This window comes from Falco naumanni, chromosome 7, assembly GCF_017639655.2.
Source record: "Falco naumanni isolate bFalNau1 chromosome 7, bFalNau1.pat, whole genome shotgun sequence".
NCBI classification, from domain to species: domain Eukaryota; kingdom Metazoa; phylum Chordata; class Aves; order Falconiformes; family Falconidae; genus Falco; species Falco naumanni.
The window spans coordinates 61,748,187-61,768,007 of NC_054060.1; the positions used below are offsets into that span (position 1 = coordinate 61,748,187).

Below are 19,821 nucleotides of genomic sequence, written 5' to 3' on the forward strand. Positions count from 1 at the left end.
ATTTATTTTGCCTGGACCAGATCATACATGCATCTAACCCACAATGACTGCAGTCCCTTTTAAGTGAGCTGGTCTTGCCTCTTCTGTGTGTAGATGGCTGAATTATTCCGAACAACGCTTAGTTAGGGATGCTCTTGTGCCAACTGTAAACTCAGCTCAACAACAGACCAGGTTGCAACAACATTCTCTATGGTGAGTTTTATTTGAATAGATTAGAACAAAACCAAGCAACAGACTGAATGACTGATATGCAACACACACACACACCAGCTAGATAAACCCTGGCTGACACTTAACAATGGCAAACATCACAGGAGACAACTCAGCGTAGAATTGTTCTGAGGGCTTGAACCTCTCCTGCCTTCCTTGCTGAAGCGCCAGTCAAACTATCTGCTGAAATATGACAATGACAGAAGGGTATGAGGGCCTGATGGCCCCACGCTTAGAAGCAAGTGAAAAGCTCAGGGAGGATGAGGCTGCCTAACTGAAGAGAAAGCAAGAGGCAAATCAGTTTAGGTATAAAATCTTGTGGAGTGTGAAAAAACTACATGATCCTAGATTGAGGGGTGGCCATCTGGTGCGCTGACTGAACTGAACTCATTGAACTGGCTGCCAAAAAGCAGAACTAGGACTGACGGACCCACCACTGCTCTGCACCAGCCCTATTTCAGCAATATTTAACTATTTACTGAAAGAATTAGCCCTCCTTTACTTACCATCTATGGGTTCAAAGACAACAAACTCAGAAGCAGGGATGGTGACAGTGTACATCCCAAATAAATGCCATTCAAATCCAAAACATATAGAAGAGTTCAGATAGTGCAGCTTCTTGAGGGCATCGCTGCCTCTGAATTTCATTTATCAAAGGCTGTCCCTGTGTACCCGTCACTGATACCCGCAGCCAACCAGACAGGGCACCAGCTCTTGCACAGCTGTGAAAGCTACCCAGGCAGAGCATCACTACGGACACGTGCTTTCACATCAGACTGACACTGATTTTGGTGGGATAAAAGCATACTGTGCCGTTTTTCCAGAGGAGGAGTACTGACAAGGGATATGTGTTTTTTCGTGCCAAGTGTACTGAAGCCGTTGGTGACTTTTTTCAAAGTTTGCTTTATAACCCCATAGAGTGAGGTGTGAGGATACATGCCAGGCTAAAAGCACTAACTTCTTCACAGGAAAAGGAAAATGGATCAGATTATCCCGAGGAGTTTCAAGTCCCGTCAGGTGTATTTTACCTCATGATTACTATCAAGAACGATGTGGCAAAGATCCAGGTTAGATAAAGCACAGAATGGCATCTCTGTGTCATACAACGGATTGAGAGTCAAAAGCAGATGGTGCAAGCAGGTGGATGAGGGTATAAACCATGAACGGCGGTTTAGAACCAGATGTAAATACTCAATATCAAAACTATGATCAGTGCCTTGTTTCCATTATAGGAGGTAGAAGACTAACAAAAATAAGAGACAAATAAACAAGATTGGGTGCTGCTGATTTCTTCTTTGTGTTTGGAGAACAATTAGGTTCTGGGTAAGTCATTCTGTTCCTTTTTCAGGAGCAAATCAGAAGAAGTTCTGACACTAACATAGTGCTCCTTATTGCTTCTTTCAGATGTCCACACCTTAGTCAGCAAGCAAAGGTTACAAAAAAGCAAAGCTTATGGTGGTAACTTGACCCATCAACACTTGATTCATGGAAGAGTTCCAATACCTGAAATTGTCTTGAAAAGATTTCCAAGGTCTGCTAGATATTGCATAAACTTTTTAAAAAGACAAATTTCAGGATTTCTTAATTTCAGTTCCCTACTGAAGGACCTTGAAATTGAGCAGTGCACCATGACAAGGCTCTCCTGCAAGCACAGCAAACGTTTGGAGAATCCATCATTCACTGTAACTATTACATCACAGGGGAGCCAGAGATTGAGCTCTTCCAACTGTAATCTGGATTCTTCGTGTCTTTGTATTGAATTGGAAGCATCCCAGAACTTGGTGTCCTGGACACAAGAGGGACAAAGAGCTACAACCACCTCTGCTCATTGAAACCTGAAGGACAGACAGCAACATGATTTCCCAAGAAGAAGGTGTGGTCCCAGTGTTACCTAACAGAATCGGATTTGGTGCACACAGAATGTACAGGTGCCAAGACTGAAATCTGTGTCAACGGTTACTCAAAACTCACCACCAGTTGTGTAAGCCACTACATCTTCACACTTGTTTCCTTGTCTTCCCAAATTTACAGCTTTGTATGTGCGTAAATCACAGTAAGCAAAACAAAGCGTAAATCCTTATTAGTGATGCAATAATATAAGTAATAAAAAGCTCTAAAATAACGTTATACTTCAGTAAGCAGTAATACACTATAGCTGCAACATCTGGAACTATAGGTTACACACCAATATTCTAAAACTCTAAATACTGCATAAGTTCAGATCAAACTGCTATAAGGAGTTTATTGTTTAAGCCAAGGCAAGACACAAGACAGAGATGGACAAATGCAAAGAAATTGTAAAAAGGCATTAAAGATTAGAAAAATGTCTTTTATAGCAGCATTCTTCACAACCGAAAGTGTCAAGGTCAAAGAAAGGAAGGTTCAGCTATGGAAACAGTTTGGGCTATAGTGGATAAATTTTAACTGTGTGTATGGAAAAGCTATGTTGCAAGAAATGTTAGGTAGAAAAAAGAATAGAGTCTTAAGCACAGACTGAATGTAAGAATCTAGAAAGTGGACGAAGTTAAAGATGATTTCAGGCTATGGGCACAAGTGACAGGCACAATGGTCATGTTATCCGTGGTGATCCAGAAAGGTGGCAATGAGAAAGAGATTAAGAGCTCTGTTTTAGCCATTTTAAACCTGAGCTGTCGGGAAGACAGCCCTGAGGAGATGTCAGAGACAAACAGATTTTTTTAGGCTTGCTTTGAAACTCTACTCCATTAAAACAAATATATAAAAATGACCGACTGTTAGGTTACCTGAAATTTCAAATCTAACTCAAAATACTTTAAAATATTCTTACTCTATAGCCATCATCATGTGTCAGCTCTCCTAATACATTTATGTTAACTGAATACAAAAGAAACGTGAAATAAATATAACCAGGAGGGATGATCAAATCTAATTTTGATACATTAGTGTCATATGCTGTACATGTTACAATAGCAGCCAGACTTAATACTAAGCTGCAGGCTATACTGAAATTTCCAAATGGCAGATTGTTCTAAGTGATACCAAGTATAATTGAAGTAATAAACGATAGTAAAAGCAAAGCACACTGTCAGGAAGAATTTAAGTATTTACTTTTTAAAATTAAATGAGTTAGGTTTGGAAAGGCAAGACAAGTGAAATAATGCAGGGCTCAATTTACAGAAAATTCCTTTTATTTATCTGTTGCATTAACCCTTGAACTCTTGCCAAAATTACTGTAATTTCTAATACCCACTTACCTAAAGGAGGGAGGAAAAAAGCTATTATATTTTCTTATGATACAACAGCTAGCCCCAACTTTTTTCTTCTTCAAAAATGGAAGTGTTTATTATAAAAAGAACAGAAGGAGCAGAAACATCTGAAGTAACAGCTTAATGCAGCTACTTTTGCCCATTAAATGTAAGCAGCACTGCTGTCTACAGCACATGCACCCTCTAGTTGAATTTTTCACAAAACTTTGTTTCAACAATTATGGTGTGTTTTTTTTTTTTTTTTAAAGCAACATGTGTATTTAATTGTTACTCCAAAAAATATTGTACTAATAATTTACATCTATAAACCTCCAAGTTCCCAACACATGTTAATACCACAATAAAAAAGCTAGCTATAAATACCAGGAGCAATAAATCTTTGACGTTGTTAGGACAATGTCACACATAGTCTAGAATCACGTTATACACCCAAAGCCCAAGATGAACTAGTATTCCGATCATTAACAGTATCACTACTACTTTTCATTTACAGATCTTGTGTATAATATTCTCACCTGCAATGCCTTCACTCCTTTATCAGGCTAAAGAAGGAGGAGCTAGACAGGTGATAAGCTGCAGAAGCACACACATAGGCTTTCTCACTCTGTGAGCTGAGCCTTCACAGTTTCACTTAATCCTGATATTTGCATTGCAAGTTTGTTCTTGTAAGGGTAGTGCAAATACTTTTTACTCTAACCTTTAATTCTAAGAAAACCAAAAGGGATTGCATTATCAGCATTAAATCTTTAATCTACTACTTGCAAATTAAATACCTATTTTATATATGCATTTTAATGTTAAGTTCCTTTACACATTCAAAGGATTTTCAGCAGTTCTCTCTAAATTCACGTCTTTTCTTGCTTTCGTTCACATCTTCAGAAACAAGTGCTTCAGAGGTATCCAAGACACTTAAAACTTTTATTTACTACTCTGTAAGACTGATGGAAAATAAGTTTAAAATTGGCTTAGCCTCTGCAACAGCAGAATCTTGATTTTGCAGTGGTTCGACTGGCAGGAAGAAGTTTTGTTTTAATTTAATTTAATTTCCATTTATAAGATGAACCTATCATGCACCTCTAGGCACATTTACAATATAAAAAACAGTGGCAGTTCTAAGCCAACTACTGCAAGTTTGCTTGTTTTTATCCCACTGAATGAAATAAGACAAAGGAAGTACATGAAAGACCTGCAGAGAAGCTCAAAACTTTAAGTTTCTTTGGAGGTCACGAACAGTACATGCACTCAGAACAATTAAAATTGTTAGCACATACACAACAGCTCTCAAATTGTTTTTGAGGTCCTCTGTAGTGTGTGCGAGCTGGACAGCATCTCATGAAACACATTCCTTTTGCAGTCTAAGCAAATTAAGCCTAAGAATTAAGCCTGTTTTCCTACTCATGCCTCTTGATATCACTTGCTGGTTTCTCCCAAGATGCAAATTTCAGTTGATGTTTTTCTCAGGTTTGGGATGATTTTCATAGCATCTCTCTATGGTGCCTGTTCCTTGATGCCTAATGCTTCTTCTCCTGCGGTCTTACCTGCTGAGTAGGAATACAAAGAGTCCCCCTCGCTCTATCTCCTTTACTTATCCTACCTCCATTAAACATACGTGAATTAACACCTTTGAAATATGTCTCTACTGAATTCAATTGAAATGGGCCAAAAGGGCTTAGGGAAGGGAGGAGAGACATAAAGGCAGCCTCACAAGCCTCCATTAACAGGGAAACTGGGCTTAAAAAGAACAAAAACCCCACATGGAGAAGAACAGGGAAAAGTGTCACGGAGAAGTGAAGCACCTTGACCCAACAGCCCATCAGCAGCTGAGCTACAAATACAATCCCAATCTTTTGATACACCCTACATATCATACAGACCTCAAATACTCCAGATTACTGATGAGTGAGACTGTGGGTAAAAGAGGAGAGAAATAGGCCTGGGGCAAGCTGCAGTTGTTACAAAATCCAGCTGACACCATTTTCACAAGCTGAAATGACAGGAGGTCTGGACCTGCACCGAACCTCGCCTGGCAGCAACAGCTATATGTACACTGAGGTGATCGTGGAAACAGACACGAGACCTTCCCTGTGCGCTCTGCTGAAGTCCGCATCATTCCAAATTATTTATTATTAATTAATTTTCACTCTGACCCATCTTCCCCCTTGTCAACATTTTTAATGCTCTAATTCAAAGAGATTATAACTAAATACTATGAGAATAATTGCAAGCTGTGTTATATAAAACCAAGTTTCTGTTTAAAAAATACAGAAGCCATTCAAGTTAAAAAATACATATACACACACACACACTCTTCTATACTAGAACAGCAGCAACAATCTTCTTTTAAAATTTGCTATTTTTACTAGTAAACCCCTTTTATAAATCATTTAACAACCTAAGTATTACCCTGGCTTCTACTTCAGGAAATAAAAACCAGAAAGGATCCAGCACCATGGGCATATAAGAAAAAACATTTTTTAATTAAAAAAAAACCAAACCAAACAAACCAACCTAAGATACAACAGTGACAAGTTAGAACTCATAGTCAGTCTATAATAATAACAATAATATTTTTTTCTTCAAGTTGAACACAAAGAACAAAAAAGTCATTAATAATTGAAGCTTGCCAGAGGCATGGCTATTTCTCTCTTTACTGTCTACTGTCTAATTTAATTACAAGTATTAAACTCCTCGCTGAGGTCAACCAGCTTCAGTTCCTCCAATATTACACTTCAACCAGTGCTCATTAACGTGTCTACTGAAAGGATTAGCACATCTGAAGATGTATGTATGCAGGGCCAGGGACAGTCTAATGATAGCCAATTGTTCATTTATAATAGGACACATGTTCGAGACTGTAACTTATTATCACTAATGTGGAATTTATTAAATTCTAAAGAAAAAAATACCAATACAGCAAACCATTTTTTTCTTAATGTGGCTATGAGAGATCATATCGCTGTTGAGCATCTGTGCCTGCTCCAAGACAAAACACCTTATATACAATAATCACTGTTGAATTCTTTACATTTTTACCTTTTTTTTAAAGGGAAATTAAGAGACAGCGCATGACTCTTAAGTAAATACAAAATCATCTTAAAAAGTTCTCACCACATATTTATTAATTGGCATTTAAAGTCTGAAAGTACTAAAACGTCATGCAGATGCAATGCTTTTTCTTCTACACAGATCATTACCTCCCTGCATTTTTCAGAACTACATGTGTGATCCTGCCAACAGCTGCAATGATGGCAAAAATCACCGGTATGGCAAAATTAGAAATTGATAGAGAATAATTTATATGGCTTAACCTACTTCAATAAAATACCAACTATTAGCAGGTGAAGGTGTTACAGTATTTTATGTTTTTTTAGAAAAAGTTACTGGATTTTCTTTGTCTCTAATTCCTCTGGGTTTATTACCAAAAGAAAATCTGTTATTCAGAAACACCTACCTTTTTTGTTAAAGAGTCATCTGAATCAGAAGGCATTCTTGTTGACACATGGAACATTACTTCTACTGTCGAGGTAGCAAAATATGGAGTGGTCAATCCAGTGCTTTTGTTTTTTTGCAGTCCTCCCATAAAGCCACAATGGTTTGTGAGATTTACCTAGAAATAAAGCCCAGAAAGGATTACAAGAAAAAAAAAAATTATCAGCTGATAAATACATTCTTTACACTTTAAAATGTGCTTTCAACTGATTTTTTAAAAGTGAAGATTCTTTTCACAACAGCACAGTTATGCTTTTCTAAAGAGCTCACTCGCTGACTAGACCGGCAATAAGCTGCAGCGCAGTGGCATTCTATACTCCACGGTCAACACAGACGCTGCTGTGAGGATGAGATTAGAGAAAAGGAAAGTTGTGTAAATGAATATTTACTGCATTATGCCCTGATCAGTTGACTGTAGTCACTTACATGTGCTTTTTGAATTTTTCGGAATTCTGTGATATTACATCAGCCTTGACCTGAGCTCTGAAGAAACCCTGTGTGTGTCAGACAGTTTTAAATTGTCTTTTTACCTTCCATAAATTTTCTTGAGAAATTTTCGTTCCGTGAATATGAAAAAAATCACAGGACACTAACTGATAATTTGTAAATAAGTCTGTTGAGTCTTAGTTCTATGGGAAATATATTATATTGAAATAAGTAAGATGCTTAGTGTGCTATTTCACTTTTAAAACAGTGCCTAAAGGAAGCTATGTCTCCGATGTGGATACATTTAATCTCTGCCCACATATATTTCCTTTTCTATTAATAAAGGATGCAGAACTTAATGTTAAGAGGTTAAAATATTAGATGTTTCATCATGGAATATTAATCTAAACTAGCAACTCTTTAATTGAGGTAATAAAGGCCAAGAGAATTAACCTGCTAAAGAAGGAAATTTGAAGCCACTAATGTGGTTTGCTTTTTTTTTCCTTCTGAAGAATCAGGAATGTGGGAAATAAACACCTATGTTCATGACAGTCATAGACTTTTAGCAGTTTTTATATGTTCTTGTGGAAAAGTCAGAGCCATTACCCATACAGCTAATCTAGTAGTGCTCTTACATACCTAAGGAGCAAAAAAAAACCCCCCAAACCCCAAAATGAACACTCATGTGGACATTCCTGATGAACGCAAGTTGCAAGAAGAACAAAAACCCTTGCAGTTTCTTATGCAGCCAGCCAGGAGCAGGAGCAATTCCTGTACTTCTGTGCAATGGGCTGAGTTGAACTTCACTTCCATTGTAATCCTGTGTGGTCAGAAAGGAAGGATGCAAAAAAAGAAAAACCTCTTAACAGTATCAAAGTAGTGATGGAAGAGCTGCAAGCCCATATAGATGATGGGGTATTTCTGGCTGCTGGAAGAGACACGGAGTGGAGTGTGTGAACAGATACATGCCTGCAGTGGAAGGCTGGAAGAAGGGAGCAAGAGAGAAGCTGTGCATTTGTACTTCTTGGATTCCCAAATTTGAACAACGCTCAAACTTCAATGGACTTAACACTTTAAAGGCTTACAAGGAAATCAAGACGCCTCCTAAATAGTTCATGAAAGCCAAGTACAGGACTGCATGTTAAAGAATCATCTCTGCCTGCACAAACTTTCTTGAAATAACTAGTATTGTTAATGAAATTAAAATGGAAATTCTTCTCTACATCCTACTTGCTAACCACTGTATTTCAGTACTTGTGAGTAATGCTGAAGAGCCAAAGACTTGTAATATCTAAAGGGATCTGTAATTTTCTCTGTAAACAAACTCAGGATAAATTTTTTTTAATAAATACCTCCCAGCCAAGACCAGCTACAAAATCCTCATAGGCTTGACTTCCCCCAGTATTGGTAAGAATGGAGTGTTTATCTTCTTGTCCCTCGGCAACATAAAACACTGCAATCTTGTGTGTCTCTCGGCTGTAAAACAGAGAATGGCCAAAGCATGACAGGGCCTTTACTAATATGAAAGCAAAATATGCAAACAGTACAAACACAGCATGGCTTTTAAAACAGCGAAAAAGATAGTGGAAGTACAACTATATGGCTTCTTTCTGAAAACCCTCTGTACTTCCATATTCCCATTCTGTCTTTTCTAGTCTGGTCTTCTCTAGAGCCTGCACTTTTGCTATACGCTAACAGCATTTACCCCTTTCACCATTTCGAAGGTGTAGGACGGTGCTGGCAGTGCCAATCACTAACGGAACAGCCGAGCTTCTGAAATAAGCAAAACCTGTGACACAGGCATCACCGACACCGCTCTGCCCATTAACAACGACACTGCCTTGTGAATGCTGTGCCACATACAGCTTATGCAATTAAATGAAGAATCTTTAAGTACTATAGCAATGCCTTCTGTTCTCAGCTTGTTGTTAGACACTGGAGCAACTGAAGGTGTTTTCTCACACTTCTAAAACCTCCAGGGATTTTATTTTAACTTTTACAAACCCAAAGGTTTTAATCCTGTGCCACAACTCCAACTAGAAGTCCATGTCTTCAAATGTTAATAGCATGGGAAAACAGCTAAAAATTAGCCAAAGCTTAAAATGTGGAAACCGATATACCAAAGCTTTAAAACTCTTCCATGTTATGCATACAAATGGTCATAATTTCAAGTTACTTTGAAGTTTGTTCCATGTCATGATATTCCACTTATAGAGTCTCACTCTGCAAATGACACCAATGTAACTTCAATATAACACCAATAACTACAACACAGTGCAAAATACATGAATAATTTACAAAACTATCTTAAAAATTAGTTCGACGCTCACATCTTTGCAATTAGAGCCTTTTAAGTACAGACACACTTTAAACAAAAAAGTAGACAGCCATTAAAAGAATTTACCATTGTCTGGAGTCCAAATTTCTGAGTTCTCGAAGTAACTTCTCATTTTTCTTCAGGAGATGAAAGCTCCTTCTAAATAGAGAAATTTGTAACTCTTTTATCACTTGTTCACTGATGGATACAGAACAGTACAAGAATGGTACAAGGACATTTCCAGGTCCATTCAAGAACAGTCAACAAATGCTTCTACCTTTTCAATAGTCCTTTCTTACATAAAATATTAAGATATCTTTTAAAAAATATACATTAATTTTTATTTTTTTTTTACTCCAGAAAATCATCTATATCCATTATAGCCCTGAGTACAACCTTTACTTCCTTCCACTTTCTTCTGTCAACCTATTTGATACAACTGCAATCGATCTCTTCTCTACAGAAGAAGAGATGGAACTCCCCTTGAAACATATGCAAGCTGTACACTTTATTAGGCCATAATATATACGCTCAGTGACAAAAGACACTCCCATAACCTACTGTCCTAGGGAGTTAGTGCATTAAACACAGAGCTTTTGCTGTTCTGAACTGCAGAAGAGAGCAGAACACAGCTCACTAGTCACCCAGCCAGCTGTAACAATTTAAAAGAAAAAACCAAACCAATATGTTAGAGCAAGAAAGGCACTTTTAGTTTCTTTTAAACTGTGCTTAAGATGCTTCCCACAAAACACAGTGGAATGAGTTTAAGAGCAGTACTGTTCAAAACCAGACTGCCTTGAGGAATTAAAGACCCAATCAAGAAGGGTTATAACAGCAAAGTTTTCTCTGATTTCAGTGGTATTTCAGTGACACAGATTATTTTTGTTTTACAGAATATCCATTTCCCTTTCATAGTAAGAAAAGATTTCAATGCCATTATTACGGAATTTGACAAGCCATGGCTAAAGAAGATTTCAGAAACACCCTTAAATACTAGGATGCTAATATTTGAACATACCCACATGTATATGCATGCATACACCTAACAACACCCACACAAAATTAACAGTGTAAACAGAGACATTACTGTTGTAACTGAACAGGGCTTGTCTCCTGTTGTTCTAAACAATACCCAAACATTGCCAACATTGAAATAAATAGTAGGGGACACGTCTTTCTTGTTAGCTAACTCAGATGCAATGCTTTGAGGATGCATGCAAGCATGCTCTTAGCAGGCAAAGCAGCAGGACACTGTCCAGCAACACAATAGCTGAGAATGTGACACTTTCAGAGTCTCATTCTGGCATAGAAAGGTACTGATCTTTGCAGGCACATACGTGGGAAGCAAAGAAAGCAAAAAAAGATGCCTTCTTTACCCATGGTAGTACCCCTTAGTGCAGCTGGTGAAAGGATTATTAGAAAAGATACCACTCCTTCAATTTGCCTTCCAACACTGTTCTAAGGAAAGAACGTAAACAGCAATAAAGGCAACAGGTTCCTCCTTTCTGTCTCTCTAAATGACAGGTTGAAATGCAGAAGAAAACTGCCATTTCCCTCGTAGTTGCAACCCCCCTCTCTTGTTGGCTGGCCTGGAGTATTTTTGGCTTAGCCACTCTATGATCAACTATTATTACATGGTAAGAATAGCACAATTGCTTAAAAGAAAGCTCTTAAATTGTGAACCTTTTCTTTTTACCTTTTATCCCAAGAATTCATTCCCAGTATACTGAGAAGTAATCTGCAGTAATAAAATGCTGACTGGGGCTTTTGTGAGGTTGGCTCATCCTGCTCCATAGCCCTCATATTTAAATCATTGAAATGTTTTTCAACAAACTCCCTCTCTTCTGTGTGCTGTTTCAGAATTGCATTGATGACGTCGTTCTCCTGCTTCTCTGAGATGCAGACTGGTTGAGGAGCAGGAATGTTGAGTGAGACACCAGTTCTCTGTAAGCATTCAGGGCTTGTAACACCTAAATACTGCAGGAGCTCATCAAGGGCATCTTCTTCATCCCTAATTGTATCCCATGTTGGTACAGTGTCTCTAAACTTCCTTTTTACTTGGAGTGTAATTCCATCCCTTGCAGACACATCCTCCACATGCTCGAAAGATGAAAGACCATCTTCTGGTTTATCTTGTTGAGATAAAGAAAGTGCAAAAGATGTTTGTTGTGAAGATCCGCATAAAGATGATGGTCCGTACAAAATGGCCGAATCCCACGAGTATTTGCCAGACAGATCACGCACTATAATCCTAACATTTGAATTAGCAGATGCAAGTCCAGCAGACAGTCCTCCCCCAGGCATGTCGTGTTCTGCTTGGATTTGTATGCAAGACACCAGAGAAGTATTGTTCAACACAAAGAATTGAAGGTTTGGGTTCTCAAAAAGTTCAGGAGAAAGTTCAGGACTTTCACTGTATGGGTTGTCATTGTTTTCACACACTTGGCTGGTTAGCATAGCAGGACCTCCGCTCATGGGATAGTGGCCTAAGTGGTTCACTAAATGTGTTATCACAGTACGAGCAGCAACAGAAATTAATCCTTGTTGCATGTGAGTTTTCACTACGAGAGAAAGAACACAGGCTTTTAAAAGAACAGTTCAGAAAACAACGCTGAGATTTACGTATTTCTTTTGGTCTCTGTCATGAGTTTGAAACGGGATGAGCAATGCAAGGTTAGGATACATCCAAGTCAGTAATGGAAAACATGTATTTTGATGAACTCTGGTCTCATACATCAATAGCATGAAAAATCACAGGAAAGTTAAAGAAGCACCTTCATTATTTTACAGCCTACCATACCTCCTTTACCATAGTTTTGTAATCAACACGGTTCTTCTAAAATACACAATTTCTTAATATAGTGAAAATAAATCTTAAATTGCTGAAGAAGGAGAGATGATAATTGCGTTGTAAGAAGTCCATTTCCAACTGTAATGGATTTTTATATTTATACACATCATTACGTTGTGAAAAACAAAGGAACATAGATGCACAAAACCTCTAATCCATCTTAATTTCCCTGGGGAGTATATAGCTGTAGATTAGGCTGAGAATACTACTGAATGATGTTAAAGTACCAAATCAAAGACCAGGCTATCTATACTGAACACGATCTAACAGTAGCAAAAATTTTCAAACCCCAAATCTCACGCCCTAAGTGCATTTCGAGAAGTTTCAGGCTGGAAAAACTTGGAGGAAGAAGCGCTTAGCTGTGCCTCTCACGTGAAATCCATCTTGTGAGATGAACTGGTATTTTAATATGGTTTTACAACCTCCTCCTTTGCTGCACACCTTCCACTTGGATGCAACGTTACCTGAATTCACAAAAGGAATTTCTTAATGTTTATAGCACACCCAGCTAACCCAGTACTTTATTGTTATTGGATTCTTCTATCAAATCCACTTTGCATTATCCATGACGTACAGAGCTGGTCAAAGTGACTCTGTCAGGCAGACAATCCTCAACTGGCTATGGGTACCCACCCATACACAAAAGTATTACAGTGTAGAATATAACAGGTAGAACACAAAACGGGATGAATACAGTAAAGCACATATTTCCCTCTTGTAACATGACCTGAGTGTCCTAAATTTGGGATTTACAAAGGGAAGATGAATCAAGACCATATTTCCTCAGGATTACATCATATATTTTAAACTATCCTAAATACTGAAAACTCCTGCAAATAATTCCCACCTTCTTTCTCACCAAAACTGCATCAAACAAGAACGTTCTGAGCCACGTTACTTTTTCATTCAGTATTTACTGAAAAAATGTCATCTCTTGAATGTGAAAGTACGCTACAATTAAATTATCTCCTTTTATATTGTGTATGTATACACAATAAAAACCATGTTTACTAAACAAATTTCTTTTTGCAGTTTAAAGTGTCTTAATTGGTTTAACGGGAAAAATACAGGTAAATTTGTAATGCACATTGACTGTTATGACAGATCTTTAGTTTCTGAAGCACTGGGATGCATTCTCATTACAAAAATAAACAATTAGTATATACTTGCCTCCCCACCCCAAGGTTTGGGTAAAGCATGTAAGAGATGTTTGGGATTCTGGCTGTTCTCTACCTTTAGGGAGCACTAGATCTGAACTGCAAAAAGGGAAACACTTCATCCAGTAAACAGTTGGCAAAATCAACTAATTGCCCAAATCAACTTAATATTTATGCTATTCCAAAACTCAGATAAACTTAAATATTTTAATGAGATAAGGCCTTGAAAACTAATATAAACAAATTAGATATTATAATTTCATTATCTATAACCTTCTCGAGGTTTAAAATCTACAAATACAAAAACATGCAGTGAAGCTGAATGAAATGCTCAAACATTGGTAGCATACAAGGAAATTAAGTTATAGTGCCATCTGCTGAAATATAAGAAGGAACTGTGAGCAAGTTTATACTAGACAAAGAAGTAAGTTGGATTCTTGTAGAATAATTTATCAGTGCAGTACCAACCAGCACCTGGGTGATGAAGAGGCTGGCTCACCTCTGTCAGGATATTTATGCCGAGTGTTTAGCACTTGGCACTGCACACGTAAGGTAATACTCTTCCCAGGTTCCTAGGAGCAAAGACATGTGAGCTTCCCTGCTACCTGAAACCTCTCACTGTGTAGGTTAAATGCCTTCCATTAAGTTCTGCAGAAAAACATGAAGAGATCAGAGGGACATGTTAGCTTAAAAGTTATTACTATTACTGTTTGGTGGCAAACCCTAAAGATCTCAAAACTGACCATGGCTGTATTGTGCCTGCGTGCATAAATTTACTCTCTTAGGAGCCTAAAGGGACACATGGAAAAGAAAGGTGATACAGTGATACAAAGAGTGGAACATCAGATTTAAATTTGGAAGGTCCCTTCCCAGTCCCACCACAGTTTTTCTCTGAAAAATTTGCTCTTGAATTAAAATAAAAAAATAAAAGAATTGGGATATAAATCTGTCATTGCCTCCTTTATAAAATGAGCACAGTACTCCTCACTTGAGTCTCCTCTTAGAATACAGTACTGTTGATCTAAAAATGTCACAGAAAACTTAAATCAGAAATATGAAAAGAAGCATACTGAAAAGTAAATGGTAAGATGTAACATGTAATCGGTTATGTTGAAATAAAATAATGCAATCAAAGCATTTTTGGCACACAGCAAATCAGATTCTGGTGATGGTTTCCCTTAGCAAAAAAACCCAATACCCCAAACTCAGTAATGCTTTTTGAAAATAGGACAATTTTAAATTAAATTTGCAACTTGAAGTTTACATATTAATAATTTGTTCCTAGAAGCACATCTCCTCAATCAGGACCAACTGGACAATCAATACATTAGAACTCTTTAAAATGAGTATCTAACCCATGCTCTTTGTTTCTGGAGGGCAGATTAAAATACACGGTAACGCAAGCCATCACAGCTTTACCACAATTCTACAAACTAAGTCATATCATTACACGTTACAGCAGCGTAGCTGGCTGCTTCATCAACCTGTCTTCCTGAGTAAACACATCTCTGCTCTCTTTACAATAATATGGTCTTTTGCTTGGGCAATGTAATTTATACATGTACATGATCACTCGGTAATTTTCTGGAAGCATGTTAGATTAGCTATTTTTCTCAGTCCCTGAAACTACCTTTTGTGGAAAGGCTGAAGGTCCATCACCACTAATTTGTATCAGTGGCATGAATGGAGGATTCCTGAATTTCCTCAAGATGTGTTGTTAACCCTTTAATTCAACTTTGGCTGAACAGCTTCTAAGCAACTACAGTTATGCAGCAGAAGGAAAAAGTAATGACTGAGACTGGAATTTAACTCTCCTCACCCTTTTAGCTATCTAAAGAATGATGCACCTGTAGACTATTCACCTCCATTAGAAACCTGAATCGGAGAAGGGATGAATCACTCTCTAGAAACTCTTCTCTTTCTCCATGACATTTAGAGCAAGCCTAAAAGAGTTCAGTTTAGCTTACCTACCTGTATTTTACATTAACTTATGGAAGTCTCACTCCTTTCTGATTTTAAACTTCAGGTACAGAGAAGATGCAGTTACAGAGAACCCATCTGTAGAAGACCCCTCAGAAAACACAAACTGCTAATCTGGATGTACCACGTATAAAGTGTTTTTTTAAAAAGTGTACTTCTTGTCTCCTTTCAGGAAAAAGGCAAACAGCAAAGCCTTAAAAGTATTTCTATTTCTTAAAAGAAAGCTAAGACTAAACATAAGATGGGGAAACTTTTTTCTTCAGAAATTGAAATACCTTAGGAAAAATTATTGATCTATGCAAAAAGGTTTAAAATGTTTGAGGAAATATGACAAATGGAGGGAAATTCATGAAATCAACAATTGATAGAGCACTGTGTCTATGCAATGCGACTACTACCTTCCAATCGCAACAGATCTGTGATCTATGAAGAACAGGTTTCACAATGTTTTTGCCCATAATTGCAAAAAAAGGCCCATAAAATATTATTTCCTTATGATTAGACTATTCAATAGTTTGATTTTGCAACCTCTTAACATTAGAAGATGTATAGAACTTTTTGTTTAATGCTACATATTTTCACATAACCAGGTTCCCTGTCAGCAACAGCGTCACAAAACCCCCTCAGTTTTACTTTTCCCTAAACGTTTGCATCGTTTAATATAAACAACAAAATTTTCAGGGAGAGGTTCCCTTTCATTTCTCCCTCATATACGTTTATGGTCCTGTAATGACAAGTCAAAGCCCAGAAGCTGGTAAGCAGATCACGGCACAACACAGTCACTTAGCTAGACTGCACAGTGAATGGCTATAATGTACCCTGCCCTTGCAGAAAGCGTACCTCTTGTCAGCGTGACACTGAAACCAGGCTGCTTAGATGCCGTTAGCACAGGCAGCACCTGTGTGCCTGTACTGTAGCTAAAGGAAGCTGTTGTCCATACCAGCTAGAGGAACAATTCCTCAGCCTTCATGCAGGCAAGCCCTGTGGTTCCTTAGATGTATGAAGGCACCACAGACTTGCTGTCGGCAAGTTCTGATGATGCAAAGAAAGCTTCCTACTGATGTCTTTATTGTCAGCTGCTAAAAGTTCATTCTGGTTTAAATATAAGACTTTAATATATTTAAAAGTCAATTTCAAAATTCTTCTTTGTGTATCTTGTATTGCAATCTACCACTTTACCCGAAACCTCGAGAGGAGACAAAAACAATTTCACAGATAATCCCAGCTGTAACAGATGCCTTGTGAGAGACAGCACTTGGAAAGTTACTGAAACAGAGAGGGAAACTGTCCTCTCCTCTCCCCACATTGTCTGTTCCCAGAGGATTTAACGCATCTTTGCCCTGCCGCTTGCTGCAGGGCTTGCTCCTGCCCCTCAACAGATCCTGTCCCCACTACACAGCTGGAGCACTGAAAGGCCCATCTCCTCATGGTCTCATACCACATCATACTGTGGGGTTAAGCGTCCATAAAACTTGTGATGGATTTGACCTTGAACTACCTAAGGCAAAACAGGGCATGTCAATGAAACTGATCAAAAGCACCCTTAAGAACTGTCTTAAGAATTGTGGCGCTTCAGTACTTTCAGCTTTGCTTGTGACCTAAGGAAAGAGTCTAGCCATCCCCACCTGGTCTACGTAGAACTTCCCCATTTCCCTACAATTGCTGTCCTGCCTATTTCCACTCCTTCAAAAAAGATATCACGATAGCACTTTTACTCTGCTAAAAAAGAGGTTGATCCATTGGCATACTGCTCTGCTGGTAGGTTGTACTAACCGACCCCCCCCCGTCTTGACGGAGTCCCAGACTGGTTGTTATCCACTAACTTTACTCCTCTCACTCCCCCAACAATGCCAAGGAGAACAGATGCTGTGCAGTCAGTTAAGCACTGCCAATTTTATTCTCTGCCTGGCAATGTGGACGAGAACTGCCAAGGTTGCAAGACCAGGGTTGCATTTTAATGCTGTAGTTTGCCAATTAAATATCACGATCTGACTTACAATTCCAGAGCCCTGAAACTTTAAAAACACATCAGCCTTCCTTAACTTATCTGTAGAGGTAAAAGGAACATCTGAAATTAGTTTTATTTAGAAATTTTACAAGAAATCATAAAAGAACAGATCACATGCGGAAATACAAAATGAAGATATTGATGCTAAGGCTTTGTACAACTACATTCATTTAAAGAGAAATCTATTCAGGGTTGTCTTTTCAGATTGTCAGATTAAAAAAGCCACACAGCATTTGCTGCTAACCCATAATTACAGATTATTACAGAATACAAAAGATGCCAGGCATAAAAAGCTACTACAATTCACTACACTGTAATAGAACATGCAGTGGAAGTTAATTTTGGCAAATACTTTAAATATTAGCTTTACATAATATGTATAGGTGAGACTGTAATTAGGACAGAATGAATCCTTCGAAGCCTCTTTCATTCTGACCCAGCAGATGATTACTTTTTACTAATAAGACCACAGCCATTTGACAAAAAGCCAACTATAGTACCTTGCTTCATTCTTCAGTAAATTTAATAATTACAGCTCCTCCTGCCAATAGTTCTCAAATCAGACTTGTTCAATCCAATACTGAGCTTATTAGGGGACAGCTCTATGTTTAGAATTCTTTGGCCAAAAAAGTACTTGAGGATGATGAAGCATGCCTTAGACAAGGGCACAATGATTAGCCATTTTCTCTACATAAAAAACAGCACGTAGTCACTACAGACCACAAAATCACCTGCTGTTAGCACACAGCTGCTACAAAGAGCTGCTGCATTTATCTGATTCTTAATACCTTTAAGGAAGCCTAAATGGAACAACTTAATATGGAAGGAGAATAGCACTACACAGTTTCTGGTATCAGTATTAATCTCATCTTTTTCAATTTTCTTCCCAGTGTAGCCATTTGATATTTACCAGATACACTGCATAATACATGCTACTCCTCTGCAGCTTAGTTTCTGGATTCTTTGTTTTTATATTCAAGTTGTGAAGAAAACGTTAATTTCTGGGTCTCTTTAGGTTCTAAGCAGATGAAAGAAAATTCCTCTCTTTATAGACAACTGTGGTTTTAAACAGTGTAAACACAAACAACAAACCATGATAGACTAAAAAAATTGACAGAAAGCTTTCAATATTGAAAGCTCACATAGGAAAAAAATCCAGATTATTCTTAGAAAAAGAAGCAAAATTAAAAAAAATTAGTTTACTGAAAGTAAAATGAAAAGCAACATTTATCCATGTTGCAGTACTGAACACTTCTTGCTGATAGAGTGCAGAAGCATCCATATCAAATCAATCTTCATGTCATTCAGAAGATACTTATTTCAGTTAATCGAACAGTAATTGCTCAAAATTATGTTAGCTCATTCCATACTAATGGTCTTACCTAGTGTCTAGGTACAATTTCAAACATGCTTTAGACCAACACTTCAATACTGGAAGCCAAGATAAAATCTTTTTGAAAGAAAATGTATTTAGGCAATTTGACAAACCTTCAGTGACTGGCTGAAGTTTAGAAGACCTCTCCGAGTCTGGAGAATGCAGTGGTTCTGGTTCCTTCAAGCTTTCTAAATGCATAAAAGGATCATAATCCACGCATGCCAAATCAGAAAGGCTTAGAGGAAAATATTTAGGGTTGCTAAAACACTGAGACCCATAGACACATCCATGCAGAACCTAGAACAAAACCAGAATTTCATGACATTAACTAGTGAAATTACTACTTGATAAGATTTAGAAGGAATGAAGTTTATTTTTATTTAAGGTTTTTAACTGTTAGAATAAGGTAGTCAGGATAAAATGTTGGAAAATTTTAAATGCTTAATGTTTTCAGAAACAAAAACTGGTCTGCAAAGAAAATTGTTAAAACAGCATCTACACTGAAGTGGAATTTAACAACAAGAAACAAAACTTACAACAAATCACTAAGCTACCTTTATTTTTAGATCTCCTATTTTCTTTAATTACATATGCTAGGTCTAAGCTGCTGGAGGTTTTAATCCCTTTCCCTTGCAAAAAAACCCCACCGCCCTATCTTCGTTCTGTGTCCCTAAAGACAGTAATTACAACTTGGTGCTTTTTACTTTGCTTACTGCTGAATAATATTGCTTGGTATATAAAAGCTACATCCTCCTGTCTTAAA

The 19,821-nt window shown here is 37.7% G+C and overlaps 1 protein-coding gene across 14 annotated transcripts in view; it reads right to left on the minus strand.

The window, feature by feature from the left end:
* RALGAPA1 (Ral GTPase activating protein catalytic subunit alpha 1) overlaps positions 1-19,821 on the minus strand; it is a 132,790-nt gene that overhangs the window by 35,445 nt on the left and 77,524 nt on the right. For all 14 annotated transcript variants that reach the window (XM_040599625.1, XM_040599623.1, XM_040599621.1 and 11 more), the window contains 5 exons: positions 19,172-19,355; positions 11,384-12,248; positions 9,775-9,846; positions 8,723-8,846; positions 6,907-7,062 (listed from right to left, as the gene is read on the minus strand). In XM_040599625.1, coding sequence (XP_040455559.1) covers positions 6,907-7,062; positions 8,723-8,846; positions 9,775-9,846; positions 11,384-12,248; positions 19,172-19,355 — 1,401 coding nt within the window. The remainder of the gene's footprint in view (positions 1-6,906; positions 7,063-8,722; positions 8,847-9,774; positions 9,847-11,383; positions 12,249-19,171; positions 19,356-19,821) is intronic.